General features: G+C 33.9%; 3 protein-coding genes across 5 annotated transcripts; 2 read left to right on the plus strand and 1 right to left on the minus strand.

Annotated features, from left to right (window-relative positions):
- The first annotated feature begins 2,170 nt into the window (after positions 1-2,170).
- Positions 2,171-3,368, plus strand: LOC105430234 (large ribosomal subunit protein mL62). Its single transcript, XM_011643694.2, has 3 exons — positions 2,171-2,439; positions 2,577-2,762; positions 2,909-3,368. The coding sequence occupies exons 1-3, from the start codon at positions 2,287-2,289 to the stop codon at positions 3,164-3,166; spliced, it is 597 nt and encodes a 198-aa protein (XP_011641996.2). The 5' UTR covers positions 2,171-2,286; the 3' UTR covers positions 3,167-3,368.
- Positions 3,369-3,516: 148 nt separating this feature from the next.
- On the plus strand, positions 3,517-6,816 carry Cluap1 (clusterin associated protein 1). Its single transcript, XM_011643695.3, has 6 exons — positions 3,517-3,662; positions 3,748-3,944; positions 4,840-5,238; positions 5,458-5,696; positions 5,787-5,968; positions 6,171-6,816. The coding sequence occupies exons 1-6, from the start codon at positions 3,641-3,643 to the stop codon at positions 6,458-6,460; spliced, it is 1,329 nt and encodes a 442-aa protein (XP_011641997.2). The 5' UTR covers positions 3,517-3,640; the 3' UTR covers positions 6,461-6,816.
- LOC105430232 (uncharacterized) lies at positions 6,808-23,352 on the minus strand. 3 transcript variants are annotated; one of them, XM_011643689.3, is made up of 8 exons: positions 22,910-23,352; positions 14,440-14,487; positions 13,496-13,763; positions 11,643-11,848; positions 10,963-11,164; positions 10,183-10,410; positions 9,345-9,655; positions 6,808-9,181 (listed from the first exon to the last, which is right to left on the minus strand). In XM_011643689.3, the coding sequence occupies exons 3-8, from the start codon at positions 13,745-13,747 to the stop codon at positions 8,674-8,676; spliced, it is 1,707 nt and encodes a 568-aa protein (XP_011641991.1). In that variant the 5' UTR covers positions 13,748-13,763; positions 14,440-14,487; positions 22,910-23,352; the 3' UTR covers positions 6,808-8,673. The 3 variants fall into 3 exon arrangements, with proteins under 3 accessions (XP_011641991.1, XP_011641992.1, XP_011641993.1); XM_011643690.3 differs by having other exon boundaries at positions 13,496-13,775; XM_011643691.3 differs by lacking the exon at positions 22,910-23,352 and adding an exon at positions 22,523-22,726.
- Positions 23,353-23,852: the final 500 nt, after the last annotated feature.

The raw sequence follows: 23,852 nt of genomic DNA on the forward strand, positions 1-23,852 counted from the left end.
TAAAGAAATTACGCTTGAATCCGATATATTATGTAAAAACGCAGGCTCCCCCTGTGTAACATGTGTAACACGTTTCGCTGAATTAATTGAAAAGTATTCGCGCACACGTGCGCATTCAGATCGCTATGGCAACGGTGGTTTCGTAATAACAAGTAAATAACGAGTAAATAACGAGGGCGTTATTTAATTACGTTACGTAACGCATCGCGGGGAACTCGGGTTCTTGACTTTGTAAAATTCTGCCGAAATCACGTGGCGAGCTCGCCACTTTGTTATAAGCCACGAGAGTATGAAAGACTGACGGGCGGATAAAAAACATGTTACTAATAAAATTAATTATTCTCTTACACACGATAATGTTTTTTTTTTTCAGCTTTTTATTTCACTTATTTTCACGTTGATGCAAGTAGTATATTTAATTTGTACATACTTAATGCGAAAATAAGAGAAAGAAAAGTGTATTGTCGTATTAATTAAAACAACAAAATGCATAGAAAGGTGTTTAGTTTTATTAATAATATGACATATGTTTATTTGTTTATTACTCGTGGCGTATAACAAAATTCAATTTCGTCACGATATAATTTCCGTCACAATATAAATTTCGTAATACAATATAATTTTATAAAAACTGCATGATAAATTTGAATCTTATGTATAATAAAATATATAACATAAATAAATTTGTATGTATTAAAGAATATTCCATCTCAATTCCGACTGCAACTTTCTGACTTGGATCTCATGAAAAATGGAAATTATCATATTAACTACCGAATATCGTATCTCATTCTTCTCATAATTTATTACCGGTGACATTATCGGGCGACGAACATAACATTTACTATGTCCCATTCACAAGAAGTTATAAGAAGTAATTCGACGTCGATCCGTTTTCACTTTCCCTCGATAATAAATCGTAAAAACAAACTCGACAAAATGATGGCGAACAACAGATCGACAGTTTTCGCCGTGTCGGAGCGTTAACCCGCGAAGCGAGGTGGCCTCGTCACAGTATTTCGCCGGGGAGAGAAAAAGAAAAAACGCAGTGCCGCGTCGCGGAGTTCCGTGTCCTTGCGGTGGATCGCAAGGCTCGCGTCGATTATTACCGTGATTTTCAGAATGCACTCCGTGCCGCAATCCGCTTGCAAAACCGCTATTGCGCCAATACTTAAAGCGTATGCACAACAACGAGACTGTTAAAGGTCTTTGCGCGACCGCGAAAGTCGGCGGCCGGCCATTCGATTATTAAAATGGGACGTCTCGCAGCTTAAGTCGAAGTGCGCGTAGAAAGAAAGAAAAAAAAAAAAAGGTAACGCTCTGCCGTTTCTGCCCTCTTAGAGAACGCTCGAAGGATGATGCCATCTCGAGATGACGTTTCTGAAATTTTCATCGTTTTCAGACTTCCTCCCGCGCTTCCTATCGCGATATCATTCGAATTTTGGAGATCGATACGCATCCTCGACGATCGATTATCGAATATCTGACAAATTACCGCTGACCACTGCCATCCACTGTCAACTATTACTAACTACGATGGCAATAAGCAATTCTCAGCAATTATTCTTTCATTTTAGTTTTGGTAATGAAAATATAAATCATATGTATTCTTAGAAATACAAGGCATATAATGAAAAAAATATGAGGAACAGGAAATATTAAATTTTGAAAATAAAAAATTATGCGTTACGTTTAATTTTCATTTCTTATTATTAATTTTTTTCAAAATTTAATATTTATTTCCTAATGCTTTCTTCATTATGCAGAACTTTAGAGTCCCAGACACAATAATAAAGAAATAGGAGCAAAGAATTAATTGCATAAAATTAGAAATAGAAGATTAAATTTTTTTGAAATATAAGAAATTGCGCTTGAATACACAATCAATGAGTATCAAAATGTTCATTAGTCGAGAGAAATTTTCCGCTTTTTATTGTTTTTATTTTATTGCTGAAAATTGGAGGTGAGACTCCTAAACTTAACATTTATCCTTTTATTTTTTATTCCATATATTCCCGGTTCATTGTGTCTATATTCGTAAAGTTTTTCAATGAGTAACATAATTAATCCACGAGTGGTTGTATTCCATGCTATCTTCACAAAGTATCGATAATACAGAACTTCACAACACAAATAGTTCGTAAGTTGTGTCTAGATGGTGCTGGATAATTTTTCCCAAAAAAAAAATGTAAGACAAAGGTAGCATGTTGTTAGGTTAAGTGTCTTTCCATCAAAACAAATCTTCAGAAGTTATTTCCATTGAAGAGTGATAGGAATCGAGACAAGATGAATCTTGTCAGGAGACAATGTTTAAGAATTTTACAAAATAATGTTAGAAATATATCGTACAGTTGTGGCAAAGCTTCCAACTTTAAAAGCGCTTTATCTTTGGAGAACTTGCATCCAGGAAGCAAATTGAAGCTGCACACTCCAACTTTCGTTAGTTTTATACTGATTTATTAGAAAATTTATATACTAAATTGAATCTTTCGTATAACGTAATGCTCTGGCTACTATTTATTCTGTTTTAAATAATTTAATTTCAATATCGAGTGAACGATGATCATTACTTACAGGTGCCAGATCCTAAGGCGAAATTCAGTGGTTACATACCCTTGGACAAAGTGAAAATAACATATAGCAGTAGTAGTGGACCAGGAGGACAAAATGTGAATTGTGTAAATACCAAAGTAGATTTAAGATTCCACTTGAGCAGTGCTACTTGGTTGTTGGAAGAAATTCGAACAAAGTTAGCAGAACAGGTAGATGATATTACATACAATATTACATTATTATGTATTTTTTCAGAAAATCTATGCTTAATTAAAATTAAAAGTAGTATCCATTCAAATTTTTATCTATAAAGTAATATGATAAAATAGTTTCAAAAATTAAATTATTATTTCAGCATAAAAATAAGATAAACAAAGAAGGTTACTTAATAATTAAGTCAGACTTGACGAGATCTCAGCATTTGAATCTGGCAGATGCGCTTGAAAAATTAAGAGCGATGATCAGAGCCACTTTGATAGAGCCACCTACACCATCACCTGAATCAGAAGAAAGGAAGAGGAAAAATTTGTTAAAGGCTGCTAGGGAGAGATTACATGAGAAGAGAACTCGTTCTCAAATCAAGCAAAACAGACGAGTTCCTGTTGACTTTTAAATTGATTAATTTAGCTATTCAATCAATTATTAAGTTAAATATGCAAATACTATAATTATATATAGAAATAAAATAAAAAAAGGATTTATGTATTGCATTAAATTTATATAATCCTTATATCTAATACATTTAATATATTTTCATGTAATATATAGGATAAGAAGACAATTAAATGTTATGTTAATAAGATCATTGAAAAGCATTTAAATTGGAATTAAATTCTTTTGTTAATTCATGTTAAAAGTATACTTGTAACGATTAATTATTATTTTACATTACGAAAAATTGCAATTTTAAATTGTATATTTATTATTATAATTAAAAAGGTCGACTCTGCGCCCGCGATTTTCCGTAAAGATCGACGTTTCTATGGTAACCCTCGTGCCATGAATAGGAAAACATAGAATTATGTCAGTAACGCTAAGCACAGTTACAGCTGACTACAGTGTTAAATTTTAATTCATCATCGCAAGAATGTCTTACCGAGATCTACGCAGTATGTAAATGATATCAAAATTATATTATTAATAGATATAATAAGTATAGCCATGATGCGACTGTTTTTTCGTCTACTTGTATAGATTTCACGGAGATAATGAGGGTGCTGGGCTATCCCAGGTTAATTTCTATCGCGAATTTTCGCGTGCCGAATTTTCCCCTTGTCGCAGAAATTTTGGTCTGGCTGGTTAAACGATTCGATCCGGATGTTGATATGCTCAGCGATCATGACACCGAGGAACAACGTGTGGCATTAATACGTAGTATCGCTGAATTTATGGTAAATGAAATTTAAACATTATATATAATGTAAGATTTTTTACCTCAATCAAGTTTCTCCTGTCTGATCTCTAAATTTGATAAGTTGTTTAATGAGATTACATTATCATCTGTTTAGATTAAAACATCACATTCTTTATTCTTTATACATAAAATCTTTATACATAAAATCTTGAAATGTAGTTAAAATAATTCTGATCTTATACAAGACAGATATAATATTAATAATAAATTTAAGACTCCTGACTAGTCATCGCGGCCATATTGGAATCGTGACGTCATAAGCGAGAAACGACACATAAAAATTTCCTACACTTTTCCTGCAAATAAAGAGACGTTGTAATAAAATAACACTTGAGATGACTTTAAGACACTTGTAAAAACGGAACGTTACAATCTTTTTCCCTCCTGACAGTCAATAAATAGTCATAAAAGGCACGTGAAATGAAGCCTATTCCGGCACGATTTGACAGCTGTTGAAAGAGCTGTGAAAAATATGCTTTCACATATAAAATCGAAAGATAACTTTTGTAGTGTTCCGTTTTTACGACGTTGATAAACACCTCACAACAACTCACGTTTTCACGATTAAGCACAAAATAATGTAATAAAGCGTAGCGTAAAATTTCGTTACCCGCACGTCACTTATGTAAAGATGAAGAACAAGAATGAGATGAACAAGGATGAATGAGCTATTTTTTCACCGCGACGGTACGTCGCTATTGTCAATGCGGAGTTTTTAACTGAATAGTCAGGAGCCTTAAGCAAAAAATGCTTTCATTTTCTGAACATTATTCTTATTTCTAGAGTTCCCTCATCAATTGGAAATTGTTCTCTCAATTTTCTTTTTTTTTTTTTGTTGTAGAAATTAGTTTAACATACCCTATGCATTCCAGGCATTGAAAACAAATATAAAGTTAAATACAAAGAAGCTATATCAAGCCGACGGCTATGCGGTGAAAGAGATGTTGAAGATTGCTGCGCTGCTTTATGACGCACAAAACAGTAGCAGTACTGAACAAGATCAGTCGGGCGGTAATCAGAACGCAATGAATTTCGACATATCCGATAAAATTAATGAGTTGAAAACAACACGGCAGCTGGCGAGCCAGTTGACCATCAACGGGGCAACCCTCTTCGACTTACTCGGACGAGAAGTGGAACTTCGCGAGATTCGCAATATCAAAATCGCGAGGCAGTTCGACACCTCGGAGATAGAAGTAGCGCTAAAAGATGTTATTGAGAGCACGCGCAAAGAGATCGACGAGACCAAAAAGCAGATCGACAATGTCAAGGTACAAGGCTCCTCTTCTCGTCTTTTTCTGATAAAATAATTTGTTTGATATTTTCAATTACTCGTTTATGAAATGTTCCATCCATGATGTAATGGTAATTTTACTGATGGATAAATGTAATTACAATTATATTTATATTTATTTATATATCTTTTACATTTTTTTGTAAATACAATGCTTGGGTTTTGGGATGTATCGTAATATAATTTAATTTTGAAGGATACAGAACAGAACTTGGATGCGAGAATTGAGAGAAGGAGAACGGAGCTCGATAGAAATCAAAAGAGACTGCATACATTGAAGAAAGTCCGTCCAGCATTCATGGAGGAGTTCGAGAAGCTCGAAGTCGAGTTCAGAGCTTTGTACGATAATTATTTACAGAAATTCCGGTATCTAGCGTATTTGGAACATTTGTATGAAGACGCGGCAAAGATGGAACAAGAGAGATTTGAAAGACGGTATTTGTCAATAATATTATATATACATTATAGATACATATCGTAAAGAACATAGAATTACACGTTACACGATACTATTCGCAATTGTAGACAAGCTGCAACCAAGAAGCAACTGGAACAAATGAGAGCTGAGGATTCCAGCTTCGAGAGCATGATAGAAGGAAACGATTCTATATTCGCTACGAATCTTCAGGAATCTCTAGTTACACCTCTTACAAATCCAGAAGCCACGGCGACAGAAAAATCTGGTCAATCTGCCCATGTTAAACCAAGTAATGATTTTTATAATAAAAAATAACATACGATATATATCATAATTCTGAAAATCAATATAATATAAATCAAATACAAAATACAAATACAAATCAAATACAAAATATTTCAGTATAATAGATATGTGTTAAATTGATTTTTTTTTAAATAACTAAATTATAATTTATAATAATAATTTAAATAATTAAAAATATATTCCAGCTACTGGAAGAGCGTCAAAGATGCAATATACTCAGCGGCGCATTTACGGTAGTATGTCTGGACGACAAAGGGGTACGATTCAGGAATCAAACGACAGCGATGGCTCGTTGGACAGTGATAGCGATTTATTGATTGACGGCGATCTTGATGATGATGATGATGATGATGATGATGATGAAGATCTTCTGAATTCCGTAGGTGCACCAGATATGAGCAACTATAATCTCAAAGCTGCTCAAGAAAAGCGAGCCGTCAGTAAAATAGAAAGGCATTCGGATGATGATTTTTAATGAGTAAGATGTCTCTAACAAATTAATAAAATAGGACTGATCGAAGCAGCTTGTCATTGTTATGCTACAAAAAATTATTATTACTATTAATAAAATAACTCAGTTAACTCAATAAATAATTCAGTTAATTAAGTTGCAATATATAACAAATTGTTATATAACAGTTATAAATTTTTAATACATATAATAATGTCTATTTTTCATTCCCAATTAACATCACTCCCTAGCATTATACACATTTTTTTTAATGCTTTTATAACAATTAATAAATAATAATTAATGTAATTTGTCAGTTTTTTAAAAAATAATGTGAAAATAATGGAAATTCGAGAAAATTAAAATACATATTATCCTAGTATTATATTTATTAATTTCGTCAACATAATCATCAGTATCGACACATCGTCGATACTATAGCTCAGCACCAATCACATGTACCTTAAATCTATTTTACATTCCATGTACATATCGTGTACGTATACATGTATACACATATATACATAAACTTGTATATGCGTTAGAAACATAATTCTTTTGTATTAACAAATAAATAGAAAGACTTTTCATATTATTTCATATTAAATCTGCCACAGCAGCGTTACAAGTATCAATTCAGTTGATGAGAAAAAAATCTTTTTTTTATCATCTCGTAAATTGTATTTCAAACATTTAATTTTTCTATCAAATTCCCTTATGCAATTCTTTCAAGTCTCACCATTGATTTACTTGTATATATCCAACGAAAATTTTCGATGTTTGTTACTTAAATAATTGTTAGTAATGAGAATTAGTAATCATAGAATTTTACGCAACAAAATCAATATTCTTTATGTTGTTATCTTGTTTTAAAAAACATTTAGATATAAAAAGTTCATTTCGCATTGTGTGAAATTTTTAATGTATTTTTTCGACTAAAGACAATTGCAAACGCGGACGAATTGCATAATATATATTGTATCACAAAGCCATTTATACTTCTGTGTATAAAAAGATATTGTATATCTGAGTAAAAATAAATGAATTCAATTTAATTTTATATCAAGGTTGCTGTTGGTTCAGTGAAGCTATCTTGAATTAACGATGTCAGAAGCAGGATAATAAACAAATATATTAAAATATTTTTCATCATAACAATATTTTTAATTAATAGAACAAACTTGCAAAACATTCTTCTTTTGTTTTGATAATCAAATCATAAATAACAATATATGTAAAATTAAATTGTTTTTTTCTTGATCAAATATAATTAATCCTTAATTATATATAATTAAACATGGCTGCAGTGAGCCAGCAAGATCCTTAAAATAAATTTAACCTCTTCTTGGCATAACGCTGAAGGAAATAAAGATTCTATTCCTTAAAACAAATTTGTAATATCTTGGAAGAATTGAGAAAAACATTCTATTTGATATTTCTCTTTGTTTAAATAAAAATTTGTGTTTTTTCTAGTATTGGATTTTAAAATTTTCAATGGATTGCATCTGAAGTAATGTTTTTTTCCAGGACATATTGTATTCTAGGCTGTCTTTGCAGATTTAATTTCTAACAGACCTAAATACATATTATACATATATTACTATGCTAATTATTGATTCTATGGATATGCATAAGATACGTTGTGTGGATTTACAAGTATCTAAAAAAAGGTTTAACCCTCGAAATAACGGTACAATAGGAATAATATTTAGTGTTACTTGTCGTTTATCACCAACTTCATTCATCTAGCCCGTAATTTAGGCCTTCCGTAACAATCTTTCTTAACGATAATACAATCTGTCGCAGATGATCACATTTATTGCATGAACAAAAAAAACTGTAAGACACAGATATAAGAGTTTGTATAAAATTGTAAGAGAGAAGCATCACTATCTTAGCGTCAAACTCGACAGACTTGGCAGGTTGTTTCCAAATTTTGCTAACCATTCAAGAAGCCGTCACGTAGAAAAATATGATTAATTCGCGTTTCGTTTTTTCTCTTTACTTTTTTATTTTCACGACAATCTCTATTACCACGTTGGTAAGCGTATTCTCCTGTTTCGCAAATTTAAAAACACGGTCCAGTGAGAATTTTATAAAAAAAAAAAAAAAAAAGACGAGAGTTCGCTTAGCTCAGTTTGAGAAAATTAAGGGCCGCCGTAGTTGTAGAAATAGGTCCTCGCAACTTTCGGCGTGCCGGTAAAATTGTCCCATAGAATCTCAACGATGGTTTTTCGCTACCTGACCGACTTGTCTAGGGGGCTGGCTTTGATTCGCGGTGTCAACGCTGGGACTGGATCAAGCTCCGGAAGCGAGCACTCGGCGCGCAGTTCCATCCACGTCCTGTCCACATTCGTGGCAAGCCGTTCCCTATACTTGTAGGCCGTTCTATCAATCGTCGACTGTGTCTTGATACAGTCGTCGCCGCCAAATTCGCAGACACGATAATGGTGCAAGATCGCGGCGTCGGAAGGCACATTCAGGGTACCATGACCCGGAATAAACTCCCAGACGAAATGATTACCAGCCTCCACCACGTCCTGCGGTTTACAGATATACTTGGAGCGTTGCTTGTGCGGATGTAACTTGGCCCTGCGCCGTGTTTTCTTCAGAGTGATTAAACCGGCCTCGGTAGGAGTACGACTAGTTACCACAAATGGATCATCGGCCCATTGTAGGTAGAAAAAGGCATTTTGAAAAGAAAATGCGCCCGTGGACTTGATGTTAATTCGATTTCCCATCCACCTAGAAACGGATTTTCCATAAAATATTAACGCTTATTTATAACTTTACATATTATCATTTTATGACATCGTTACTAAATCTTTCATCTTCACTCCAGATATGTTATATCTTATTTACCTTAATGTATTGACTATAAAGTTTATTAAGGTCAAATGTGTCATACCGTAACAGATCGATTATAGTGTCGTTATGCCTCGGTATAATATACTCGTCGAGATCTACGAGCGCCACGTACTCGTACTTGTACATAGATCGGTAGAGGCAATCGTTAAGCGCCGCGAAGAGACCTTCGGTGCGAATTTCCCGTTGGGAAATCATGTCGAGATGATGCCACGGTAACACAGTGACCAGATCCTTGTTCTCGTAATATTTCAGCGCACAGCTGGCCGCCGCGCCTATAGTATCGTTATACAAAGTGACGTGGGTGGCACCCAGGAGTCTGTGCAATTCGATAAATTCCACCAATTGCAAAACCTAAAGATGTCAAAGTTAAAATACGAATGATCTCATATGAATATAATTCAAAATTTTCACAGAATATAAAATATAATAATAGAATATGTCTATTTAAAATTATATACTTTTTTATTAGCGTAGAAAATAATTTGTTTTTATTTCCAAACATAAATATATATATATATATATATATATATATATATATATATATATATACTCTCCTTCAAAATTTATTAAATTATTTAAATTTAAATTTATCGTATTTAATAAAAATAATTGAGAAATAAAAATAAAAGAGAAACGCAAAATATTTGTTTCCAGTAGAATATTTTTATTCAGGAAATGCACGCATTATAGCGTGCAAAAGCGTAAATGATAATAATAGATACGTGGACAATACATAAATTTAATGTTAAGAAACGAATAACAAAATATAAAAGCGCGAAGAAATAAAGGCACAATACACAAGTCTATAAATTCCTTATACCTACGGGTATAATGGTTCATTAAATATTGAACGACGCTACTTAGGACGAACAACGTACCCTATTGTAATAATAATGCAAAGGCTTGACGCAAACAGCCAAAGCCTCTTTGTCATTCGTTCTGCTCTCGAGACGATTTTGTATGAGAATACGATTCGTCGGGACCGCTCGCAATCTCGCCACGACACTGACCGCTTCCGGTACTCTATCCGTCGTCGGAGATTCTTTAGGCAACGGACATATCACGAAGCAGGCACTGTACTTGAGATTCCAGTTCTCCCGAATCACCTGAAAGTACCGAAAGTACACTCGAGACACATTGAATTATTTCGAACATACGATAAAAGTTTCGAATTCTTTATAATATTATTTAAAAATAAAAAAATTTTCGAAAGTACCTTGGGTGTATTTCAACAATCTTGAATGTATAATATCCAAAAGTTTCTTGAATATTTAAAAAAAAAAAAAAAAAAACAAAGAAGGAATAATTACAAGTTTCAAATATTTCTCTCTATTTTTATCATTAAATACTAATTATTTTTACAATTAAGTACTAATTTTGCTTAATATTTTTTTTTTAAAAAGATCTCATTATCCAGTCAATAAAAACTCCTTTTTTGTTAACGTTAAGTTTCAATTTTTCAGTTATTACACCATTGCTTTATTTTTTTATTTTATGCATAGTTTGCATATGGACTTAATGTCAGAATTCTAATGAATACTAGAGCAACAATGATTGGAATATTAATATTGAAATAATATTATGGCACTGCGTTCTTCTCCCAGTTTGGAATAGTTCGGTATCTTGGAGCAAAATGGTTTCTCTGGAAGGAGCGTTACCTTAACTTTGGCAGCTACTGTAACCGAGGCAGTGACGTTTGCGCCGTTTTGCTGTCGGTACCAGAGTCTACACCAGACACGCTCTGGTCCTCTGGTTTTAGTAGCACTAATCACACGTACTACACCTTGACTCTTGCCAGCCGGCGTGCCCGCGCCGCTAACTCTGTCGTCGAAGTATGCCGAATAAACGAAAAATTTAAACCTGGACCAAACGCACATCTCATTATCCTCTATCCAATCCTCTATGTATGTTTAAAATATACGTGATGCAATTTAAAACAATGATTAATTTTTGTTATGCAGCACATGCATATAAGGCGAAATTGTGCAACGTAATTGAATTTTCAGCGAATTCAACATTTCTAAAATGCTACGAGCAAGAAAAATTATAAAACAAATAATAATTGACTTATTTACAGAAAATCATGAGTATTATTGTTGTTTCATTTTTTAATCCTGAAATATTACACCGATTTTCTCTGCTTAAACATAAAAAAATATGCTAAACTTTCAAAGAGAAACTTAATAATAATAAAGCTGTAAAAAACGATATGTCCTCAAATAAAAATTTATTCATTGCACGGTTAATATGTGAAAAGTTCAAGGAATTAAAAAATCAAAGAAAACTACGGGCGTGCTTAATTTCATTGTGTGTGATTATAAAGTACAAATGGATGCACCTCGTGTTAGTGACCGGCAACCATTCGGCATGCGTGACCTTTAGGTTCTGATCCAGCTGTGGTAAACGAGCTTCCAAGCTGGGGGGTAAGCTCGGTAAGCCACGCGGATCCGGGTGTATCACCGTCTTCTGGCCCCCGTCCTCCCCATGTACTAATAATCCGACATGCTCGTCAAAGCTACCCTTCAAACCGGCGTAATCTTCGGCCTAAAGACATCAAGAGTACATCTCTCTTTTCAAAGTTAATAGCAATCGATATGTCGAAATTAATCATTTTTTTTTTGTGATAACACTATATATGTAAATGATAAATATATGTCTGCATTTGAAAAGTAACAATACAAAATCTATCTCATTAGATTCATTTTTTTTATCATAAGGATGAAAAAGAGAAAAATTAATGCTTCACAAAGGCCTTCCGTTCAAAATTCAAATTAAAAGATATTAATTTATTTTACTATATTTTTCTATAACAGGAGAAGTTATATTTAGAAATTATTATTTATTGTTTATTTATCGACTTTTCTTTGTAGGAGAAATTTATTCAAAAAAGGTACATAAAATATTTTTTTAATTTTAAATATACAGAAGTTTGTTCAAAAAAAAAAAAAAAAGTATATGAAATATTTTTTCAATTTGAAATATTTTATAGATTTTCGATTTCATTAAAAAATTGTTAATACTCTTAATGTGGTGCGCTTAATCAGAAATGATCCTGCAATTAGCATAACTAGAGGATTCTATTGCACGGCTGATTAATACAGCAACTTCAAAAAGCCTGCAAAATCAGTTTGTCCTTTCGAAGTCAGATCGAGTCAGGTCTCAAGCTCAAAGATTCTTAAGACGGTCGACTTGCGAGACGAGTTTTAAAATACTCGGGCTTTTCTCGCGGCTTATCTCGACGGGAGATATAAACGGATGAGGAAAGTTCTGTGGGATCGAGAAAACTAATTTGTCAGGTGGTCGCTCGCTCGTATCCGGTTAAACTTTTCCACTGTGATAGTATGTCTTTTTTTTTCGACCCACGCTGAGAATCGTCGTTGAAGCAAGCTGCTGTACGGGGCTATTTTTCCTTCAAAGCTCTTGGAGGTTCACGTGAATCATTGTCCGGTACTAGACGCAAAGGGTGCATAAACTATATAGCAGGTACGTTGTAACAGATATCGATGAAGAAAGAGAAAGAAGGGGTAAAGGAACGAGGCGTACGTTCGAGAAATCGATGTTGTACGTGGTGAGTAAAGTTTTCGGGCTTTTCCCGACCCGAGTTTTTCCCTCCCCCCCCTCTTTCTTACCATTGCTTTGTATGTGTTCGCTTTGTTCGTGTTCATACGAAGGAGAGAAACGTATAAAGCCAACGACCTCATTTCTTATTCTCCATTCTTTACTTGCAACAAAGGAATGTTTCGAGAATTTCTAAAAGAACACTAATTAATGAAGACTGGAAATATGCTTCATTGTACCTTTCATTACAAAGAACGCAGAAAAACAAAAAAAATTTCAATTTGGAGAATAATTATAAGAATAAAAAATGCAGACGAGCATTTTATGTATGAACTTTTTTCCATTTTCCAAATACTTGAAATTTTTCTCACATTAAAAAAAAAAAAAAATCTAAATTTTAAATCAAATTCTAGATAATATCTCTAGTGTAATAATTCGTTACAATTTCTAGTAGCAATTACACGCCCTAAGTCAACAAGGAAAGTTACGTCAGAGACACAAAGAAGAAGTGAAAATAAATTCCGGAGGAGAAGGTAAGAGATAATAATTAAAGTCCGTGGCGGAATCAACAAAGTCGATCTACGTAATTCTCGCTACGGTGGCGAAGAATAGTTCGTGTCTCCGGACACTTACCCCTACTTCCCCGTAATCCGGACGATCGGGCGCAGCTGGCAATCGATGACCGCTCCTGTGACCCCCGAGTACGCCGGTGCCGCCGATGCTCACGCCGCGCCTCTCGTCGATCAGGAATATCTCCGTGAGGACGATCAGGCCGAACACGGCGAAGAACATGACGACCAGCATGAACGACATGTTGGCGCGTTCCTTGAGAACGCCGGCGTTCGCTCGGCTCCCGCCGGAGCCGGATCTCCTGCTCGAGCCCATGCTCGAGGGGTAGTTTCTGTAAGCGACACTTCGCAGGTAGTCACTCGTGCTCTTCTCGCCCGAATCAAAATACGGGAATGTTTCGATAACTCCGACGACACGGAAGCTTGCACCAAAGTCCACAAACTTATCCAGAGCTCGTATCAAAATTCACAAAATAAAGAAAAAAAAAAAAAGAAAAGAAAAGAAAACGTTACATGTACTCGATATGTGCATAAAGTAAATTGCACATTGTAAAATAAATGGAAATCAAGGGAAACTGATAAACTGTTAACGGAAACGATCGGAAAGGAAAATACAAACGAGGAAAATGTCGAGAAAAATCAACTTGACACAAGCATGAAAAATACAATGAAATACTTTTATTTTTCTCGGTTTTAGAAATAATCTTCTACAATCTTCCGTATCTCGATTTATTTCGATATCTAGATTAAATTCTTTATTTATAATCTTGACTTGAAATAGATAAGAAAAAAGAATGGATTATTGCAAGAAATGTGTGCAAAAATAAAAATATAAATATATGTTTGTTCATATATAAAATAAAATAAAGTGTGGAACTATAAAAAATTAATTTAAGATTTGCACTCTTGATAATTTTTGTTATTGGATAGCTTTCTGTTTGTACAATAAAAACAGAAGACTTAATGGAGAAAATTTTAATTATATTACTTGCTTAATTGATTACTTACTTAAAGTGGTTTCAAGAAAACCGCTACCAAGCATGGGGATAGTAGCTCCTGAAAATAATTACATTATTATTCAGTTTTTATTCCAAAGAAAATATTTTGCAATTTGCACATTTATCAGAATTTATACGGAATAATGCAATTGCATTTCAGAGCGAGGCTATTTCTACGACGCAATTGACTTTGTGTGCATTAAAAATTCGTACAGTTACATCTAAAAATAATCTTAACAATAAAACTTAATTATTTAATTAGAATATTGATTATCTATCTAGATATGTTTAATATTTCATATGTGTTATTAAAATATATCAATATAAACTTTACAAATGATGAAAGTTTACAAAAATTAATTTTTTTTTGTTAGTTTTATAGAATAAAGTTTTGGTTGAGTCTATATTTGTATTTTACCGCATATGTTATGTAATATTAACATATACATGCATATTAATCTGTTATTGCGGCATTCAAACTAACCATGAATGCGTACAAAGATAACAATATTAAAAATAACTAACGTCCATGTTATATATACTACAAATTTTCAATAGTGACGTTATATTTCAAAATATATCCTGCGTTTATATTTTACGTAATCATATTTTTTTTAAACTAAACACACAATCAATAATTTTGAAATTATATTTTTTTATAATATTTATAATATTTACATGGTCTTCTATATATCACTAATTTATTAGAATCAAATTTAATTGGAATTATTTTAGCCCCTAGATCCTATTTTAGCCCCTGGTCAATCTTTTTTAATTGCACATGCATTTAGATAAATTGATTATATTTAAAGTTTCAACAAATTCCTTACAAAATTTCTTTCACAATTAATTTAATATAGAAACGTAAACATTAAAAATATTTTAATATTTAATTAGCTTTAATCAAATATAAAATAAAAATATTTTATTTTATATTTGATTAAAGCTGAAGTTATAACGCTAATATAACAGTACAAGCGTTCAAGAGGAGATCTCAGCACGAATTATATGAGAACTTAACGACAGTTGACAATCTTAATGACTGGGTCGCGTGCGACCGCAGAGTGATTTGATAAAAAAAACAGAAAAAGATAATAGAAAACCACGCTGCGCCGACAATTCTTCAAAGTCCAAACACATAGAAAATTAATTTCTTTTTTATTATATCATTAAAGCTGTTTTTCTATTATGTTTTGCACGTCGCATCGAAGGAAACATCAAATATATTATTTATCCTAAGATTATACGATATAACTAATTTTACGAAGAAAAGCATACAATATTATTGCATAAAGTGGCTCTCAGACGATTTTCATGATAAAAATGAAGGTATATTTAAAGTAGCAAATATAAGTTTAATTCTCTTTGAAATATTCGAGATGTATTCTGCAGAATAAAAATCATGGAATAAGCATGGTAAATATGGCATTAATAAACTAATCTATATCAGTCTGCGTTGTAATAAAATCGTTATCATTTGTGGACTTGCTTTGTTTCCAGAGAGCGTTCTATATAAAGAAATACACTCTCGCGCGAAGTCACTCTTGCCGCTCAAGATTTACGTTGCAATTTATCTTTCGGGGACGGGTTTCGTCGTTTACACAAGGCGCTTTGTAAAAAGGGCAATACAGATCCGACGTATATACGTACAAAGTGTCTCGGATCTAGCAAAACAATTTAAAATCTTAACAATTTACGTCAAAAATAGAAATTATCGTAACTTGAAAATTCAGTTAACTTTATAAGTATAAATAAAATCTTATCTTCTAATCGTTTTTCAACTTCAAGTCTTCAATAGACTTTTTATTTAAAGTTTATTATTAAAAATTTTAATGTTAAATTAAAAAGTTGCAATAAATAAAATATCATGTTAATCTCGCTAAAATATCCGATTCTGGATATAACAGCAGTTAGCAATAAATATTAAAAATATTAAAAATAAAAGTATAAAAACTTTTTTTTATACTTTATCTTTTATATTTTATTTTAAGTTGATAGGTTTTAAAACAATACTCCTAATATTTTTTCTCTACATTATTTCCGAACTAAAATTAATTATAAAAAAACAAGTCTTTAAAAAAAACTCTAAAAAATCCCTTTTGAATAATATTATAAAACTATTATCCAAGAAAACGATATTATATATCTTTAATATAAATTATTCTGACTAAAAAAATGTTTTATATTTAATAATTACGTATTTATACTTTTTTCTTAATAATATATATATATATATATATCTTCTTAATAATATATATATATACACACGTGTATATATATATATATATATATATATATATATATATATATATATATATACACACACACACACACACACATATTAAGAAAAAAGTATAAATACGTAATTATTAAACATAAAACATTTTTTAGTATATATATATATATATTACACAGGATACATAATCTGACACAAGAGATCAGTGATGCTGCGGTGACATAACTCGTCAGCAGAAAGCCGCAGTGAATAAATCCTCGTGTAGTCAGCCAGTACGAGCTGGTCGGTACTGACTTTTGTCCATTTCCATTCACTCACTCGCTTTTCGTAGCTTTATCCGCTCTCTTTTTACAAAAGCCGGAGGAGCAACCACTCGGGTTTTTGCTTCGACTGTACTGCACTGGTTTTGCATAAATGAAGAAGGCGACCTAAAACCGAGCTCGCCGAGCGATATCGCGATGAATTAGCAACATCGTTTAACGCTTTTGCCGACGGATAATTTTACATCATAATGCAAATGAACAACGGACCTCTATTTAATCACGTGCAACATCAAAGAAGCAACGCGAAGCAACGCGAAGCAACGTAACGCAACGCAACGCAACGCAACGCAACGCAACGCAACGCAACGCAACGCAACGCAACGCAACGCAACGCAACGCAACGCAACGCAATGCAACGCAAAATTACAAGCTTGAAAATGACCGATGTTGAATTTAGGTAAAGATGTGTTACGTTGAAAGCATGGAATATATATCTTTAGAAGTTTCCAACATTACGTTTTCATTAAAAACATTTTATTTCCTCATTTCTACGTACGTACGCTCACTTATAAAAAAAAAAATAATTTAATTATAGATATTTCATTACTTTTTTCGTAGCATATTTTACAGGAATTTGAACTCTGAGTCAATCAAGCTAAAATTGCCGAATTAACATCCATTTTTAAATTAATAAATTTGTTAAAAAGACAAGTTATTCAACTTTTCACAAATTCTCTTTTATTTTTTATTTAAATTCTCGGCTACTCTCGTGGCCAAAGCGGTGAAATGACAAAGTGTGAAAAGGAAGTGTCCGCTTGAAAATTATAGTGGCATTGCAATCAACAGTCATCTTCCTCTTTTTCCCCTCGAGTTATATATTTCTTAACGTTTATATACGGAAATGAATATGGAAGGGCCTAAGGGCAATCTGGTCAGTTTGACCGCAACGGATATTATTTCCTTCCGCCTGTTGCACCAATCGATTTCTTTACTAGGCCACAATATGTTCCAACATCGGAAGATTTCCTCTGCTTTCTGACGTCGTGACCTGTAGGTAATACGAGACATCGTCCAAGATAGTAAACTAGCGTTTCTTCCATCCCGCCGTTGTATACCTGACAGTGATGTTAGGACGTCGTCTCAAAAGAATCTACTGGAAGCGATTGTCCTGAAAAATCTCGGAACGCAAAACTAGAGACGTAAAAAAATTCGTTCGCTCTGACGGAATGGAATTATATCGTACGACGTTCTTTAATCCTTTTCATAACTAACGTGTAATAATATTCGTTAAGGAAACATAAAACAAGATTAAATATCGTTAAAATCGTTTAAAAGAAATATTTAAATATAAATTCTGTAAATTTTTATAATATATAAATTTTACAACTCGAATATGCAGCGTGCTGTAGAAAATAAATTCGTGATACAGATGATTATTCTTGTATTCAGTAGTCTCGATTTTAAATGAGTTATGGATGCTTTTTTATTTTGCAGAGCGTTATGATTTTCGCGTTCCTGGCCGAGATCTCGATATTTAACGACGCTGAAAATGAACGATTCATTAAGGCAGGTATAGAGGTGGAAATGATTTATTTCACGGTGGAAACAATAAAGTGGTCGTCGACGCGCGCACTGACAATGAAATCGTCGTCATCGCTAATTGCACGGCAGTAGTTCTTCGTCAACGACAGCAGCTGACAGTTTAATTGCAGATTTAAGTAACGAGATATTTTGTGGAAGGAAACAAAGGTAATCAAGGTTATAATTAAAGAATTATCCGGAAAAGAGAAAAAAGAAACGAAAGTAATCAGCAGATGAGAAATTAATTTACGAGTAAAAAAGTATAAGGAAATGAAGAACGTAATATTATTAATTTCAAACTGCGTAAGTCAAGCAAAATTAAATAAAGAGAAAAAGTTTTAGAAAGGAAATTGTGTTAGAAATCGCGTTTTATATAATTTTTTTATATAACAATAAAATGATGAAAGTTGGAATGATAGAAGTAAATTCAAAACGGATAACTATTTATATTATTTATATTTCTTTTTCACAATCATTCTGCAACATGTGTATTTTGTTTACGTTTATATTCATATAATATAATATAAATTATAAAATGAATCTTTTTCAGTTTAGCGTTTTGCGGCTCGTTTTAGAGAGGTTGAATAATTTATCAAAATTTACACGAAACAGAGTGTCATAAATAAATTCCCGTGTTAACTTTTTCCACGATTTATCTGCTTTCACTCGGTTTACGGGCGATGTTGTATAAATTTTTAATTTATATCTTTACATGCATATTTAATATGCTGAGTGTCCTCGAGCGCTCTGATTGCACATCGATCGTCTGGAAAAAGCCTATTATGCCACTCTGTGCACGTATTCGTATTATTAAAAGAATCAATAACCTTCAATAACGCTCGCGTATCCGCTTAAAATTGGAGGAGATTACTCAGCGCGCCGTCTGTACACAAGATGGTCCGTTATTGATTACGTAATCGAAAAAAAATATGATGTAGAATCCTTTATATCAGACATACATGTAAACATCAGAGACATGAGAATAAGATGCCTCGGCATTGAGAGGAGAAAATAAACTTTCTACAAACGTTACACATTACCTTACACATTCGAGTTAATTTCCGCACCGTGATAATCACCGTGGGTAAAAATCCGCCGGTGATATCAATCGAAAACCGAGTCGAAAGCCGAGTTTATAATCTGCGCGTTTATAATTTATAATAATAAGTATCATGCGGAAAGGTAAAAATAAGAGTTTTCGTTATCGCCTGCGCGAATCGCGAGGTGGACTATGCGACGAGCTCATTTAAATGTTAACGCCTCTGCGACATTCTTGCTCGATATTCGTATCGCAATCCCGATCTCCTCGTCGTACGCGACACAACGTAGATGCTCTCGTGATGTTGGGAAAAGACAAAAGGACGCGATTTTTCATAAGTGACACGCGCGCGAGTAAAAGGAAGCGGGCCGTTGCGAGTAAGCGACACTTAATCCTCTTATCTCGAGGTTGTTTTATCTAGACGCGTTCGTGGTTCGTCGTTTCGAGCGTGTGTTTCACCCGCTTGGGATTACATAAAGCGGGAAAAATCGGTCGCTAAACCGTCCCGGTGGCTATCGATGGCGGTGAAAATGATTTATCTTCTGCTACGTTTCCGAGTTATCGGACGTATCTCTGAAAAAGCGAAGAGAAGACGTTATCTCAAAAGGGAGTTTAATATTGTAATGTATCGCGTGGGTTTTAGATTATACCGTGTAATTTAAAATTATACAGCGCCACATATCCCATTAATCATACTCGGCATATTCCCGAATTATTCTAATATAAAAATAATATAGAAATAAAGGAAAGTGTGTGTTTGTGTGTGTGTAAAGAATATATAAATAAATAAAAGAATAATATGTTTCTATAATATTATTATCCATCCTTGTTAATTGTAAATGAAATTAACAACATTTTCATTTAATTGATAAAACATCACATTATATGATTTCATTGATATAATCAAGAAAAATATTGAATGTTACATTAATAAAAAAAAATTACGCAAAATTATTTGCTTAACTATTCGTGTCGATATAATTATACGCGCCTTTAATGAGGCATGATTTTTCGTTTTTGTCATTATTTTATGTATTTGAATAATTTCATTATTTAATACGCAAATACGTGCCGTGGCACGCAAAAAAAAAAAAATTGTAATAGCGAAACAATAAAGCACCCAAATTGATGTTGAGCAAAATATTATCGGGTAAAACACTATCGACAATTGAAATAGTATCATGTGATATTTACTCGCATTTATCGGCGAACCGTTTATCGGTGATACCTGCGATGAAAATCAGGCGAAATCTAGCTAAAACCATGACACAATCAAATATCGTATGTGGAAATCGTGTTAAGAGAATGATTCGTGCGATAACGTAAAAGCTGACGCCGGTGATAAGACAAAATTCGACTTGGTTTTTCGTATTAAATACACGAACCTGTCACGCAAGCTTCTGTGTAGTTTAAACTTATAGTTTATCTTGTTACATGTAATACAGATCAGCAATACACATATATTGCCAAGACATAAAACAATGATAAAAACGAGAAATCATGCCTCATTAAAGACGCGTATAATTATATCGGTACGAATAGTTAAGCAAATAATTTTGCGTAATTTTTTTTTATTAATGTAACATTCAATATTTTACAATGTTTTGCAGTAGAAATGACACGAATCACGAGGTATATGTATTTTTTATATATGTGTATTAAATACACCTACCGTTGACATATACAATTCCCAGAAAAGTTAAGTAAAATAGAAATTGTAAATTGTAAATTTTCCAAGCAGCAAAGACAAATACGTGAAAGATACTTTTGTTGTTTTATAATTAAAAAAGATCAAACTATTGTAATTATTGCTAAAATAAAAGAAATTTACACAAGAATGTGTGTTCGATTTAAAAAAGTGTATCGGGAACTTATAAATGGTAGATTATATAAAAAAATATATCTTAAACATATACACGCACGCATGCGAAAAGGATATTACTGGGCGTGACCCACATTTCGTGCATTATTTTTAATAATACGTTCCTTCAATCAATTTAGAAAGGCTTTTTTTTCTTAATAAAAAAAAATATTTATAATTTCAAGCAAATGAAAAAGAAAGCCTGTGAATTGTAAAATTACGTTTATTAGCACATTTTAGGATGTATCTTAATAAGATTTTGATTTGAAGTTTAATCAACGAAAATATATAATATTAAAAATTGAATTTTTATATTATTAAAAATTGAATTGAAAAATTTTTATACCTCTCTCTCCCGATATTCTCATTAATGGAAAAATTGATTTCGGATTTATCGAGAATTCTACTGTTAAAAAAAATGTCCGAGAAATAAGACGTATATATATTTATTAATAATTTGAAACACATTCTCACTGACATTTTTCGTACATTTTAGTATATTTCAAGTAGAAAAAATTAATGTTTTATCAATATTTCATTAATATTTTGTAATGTACAAGAAACAAAAATTATCCAAGAGTTTAATTGACAATATTAAAAATTTAAAGAAACTCATGCTGTAAAGTTCAATATACAGACTATTAATTTAATTTTATAAGAGAAACATCGACATCAAAAAGTTAAGAATACTCGAAATAAGAAAGCAGATTGAAATCTAGAAACAGATTGCAATAAAAAAAAAAAAAAATGAAAATGGAAGGGAAGTAATTAAGATGCTGTAACTAAGTTCAGCATTCTCACGGTCCTTCGAAGATCAAAAGGATCACATTCATAAAGGATTTCCTTGCAACTTGTTGGAAAAGTTGCGAAGTATCGAAGTAAAAGAGGAAGAAAATCGAAATGTATTAAAAATTCGGTATGCACAGCATTAAATCATGCGCGCGCTAATTGCGAAAACTCGTGAAATCCAAAAACAGGTACAATGACCACATAACCGAACGAGTTCATTGTTCAATCTCATTGTAAGTCGAAAGACATATACATATATATAAATAGATATGTAAACGTATATAAACAGATTTCTCGGAACTGTTCTTAAACATTATTTTCTACCTGACGAGTGGTAAGCTCGATCTCCTCCATGCCACCCCTAGCCAGGAAGCGCAGCACGCTCGATGAATTCGACACCGTCCGCGAGTCGCGCCGATCCTCAAGACGGATGGGAGGAAAAAGCGTTTCTCGCACGATAGAAATCTCTCGAGTGAATTTCGCTTCGCGTGAGAGGAAGACGGGCGGAAGAGCGGCAGGTGAAAATGAAGGTATATCGAGCGTGCCGTGGGCTCGCGCGCGCGGTACGCCGACCTCGGTGCAGCGAGCGGTGCGACCCTCGCGCAACCCTCACGCCACTTCGTGAGACGGGCAAAGGGAGAGCGGCTCTCCGGGGCCGAGCCACCCCTCGTCGCGCGCGATAAGAGATCACGGAAAAGATACGCTACTCACGATCGGCGCCCGACGTCCGCGCGGTGTCCTGTCGTCTGGCCGCAGTGTCCTGACTCCGACGTCCCTGTGACAGCTGTCATCACCGGCCGTGGCCGAGCGCCTCGTGTTCATATCGCGACGACGATCTCGAGCGTTGCCGACCATCGGGTGGATAAACAAAAAAATGCAACGGACGGTACGCTACCGCGGCACATTCGGTGGCGAAGAGAAAATTTCGCGCGACGAGTCAACGAGTGGAGATCACCATCAATCGTGCCGATTTCGCGAAAAGGCGGACGACCGAGGAAATAAGCACGCAGAGACACGCTGAGAATATAGGCGTGCAGCAGAGGGCACGCACGCACGCACGCATGCACGCATGCACGCACGCACGCACTGCCTACCGGGTCGATGTCGATCGGCCAATCGTCAGCGGAATACCACGCCGAGCGAGCCGCGCGAAACCAAACCAACGTCGGCGATGCGAACGCGCTCGGCCGCCGTCGCATCGATCGGAGCACCCTCTACCAACCCGTCGCTGCGATTGGCCATTCGTGCGCCTGCGCGTCCGCCCGCAATCGAAAGGGCGCGTGCGAAACGGAACTTGCCGGAGGCCGCGTCCGCCTTTCATACAGATTTCACGGTCGACTAACGAATGAGAAACAATCTCTCGTATCGGCAAAATTTCGCAGCGCGAAATATACGTTGTTTCGCAAACGATATTTGTTTATTTCGACGAAAAGAGGAAGGTTCCTCCATGCAGGTATGCAAATGCAAAGTTTACGTCGCACACAAGCGGCAATTTTTTTATACGACGAAATCGGAGTAAAAGAAATTATATTTTTTTTATTCGGCAACCAATATCAAAAAACGCAGTACGCAGAGACTCGTAATTTCTGCAAAATTAATACTTAAATTATTATTGATTGATTTTTTAAATCATTTTCAATTCACTCGAAAACGC

This window comes from Pogonomyrmex barbatus, unplaced genomic scaffold, assembly GCF_055798465.1.
Source record: "Pogonomyrmex barbatus isolate J1 unplaced genomic scaffold, ASM5579846v1 scaffold2, whole genome shotgun sequence".
NCBI classification, from domain to species: Eukaryota; Metazoa; Arthropoda; class Insecta; order Hymenoptera; family Formicidae; genus Pogonomyrmex; species Pogonomyrmex barbatus.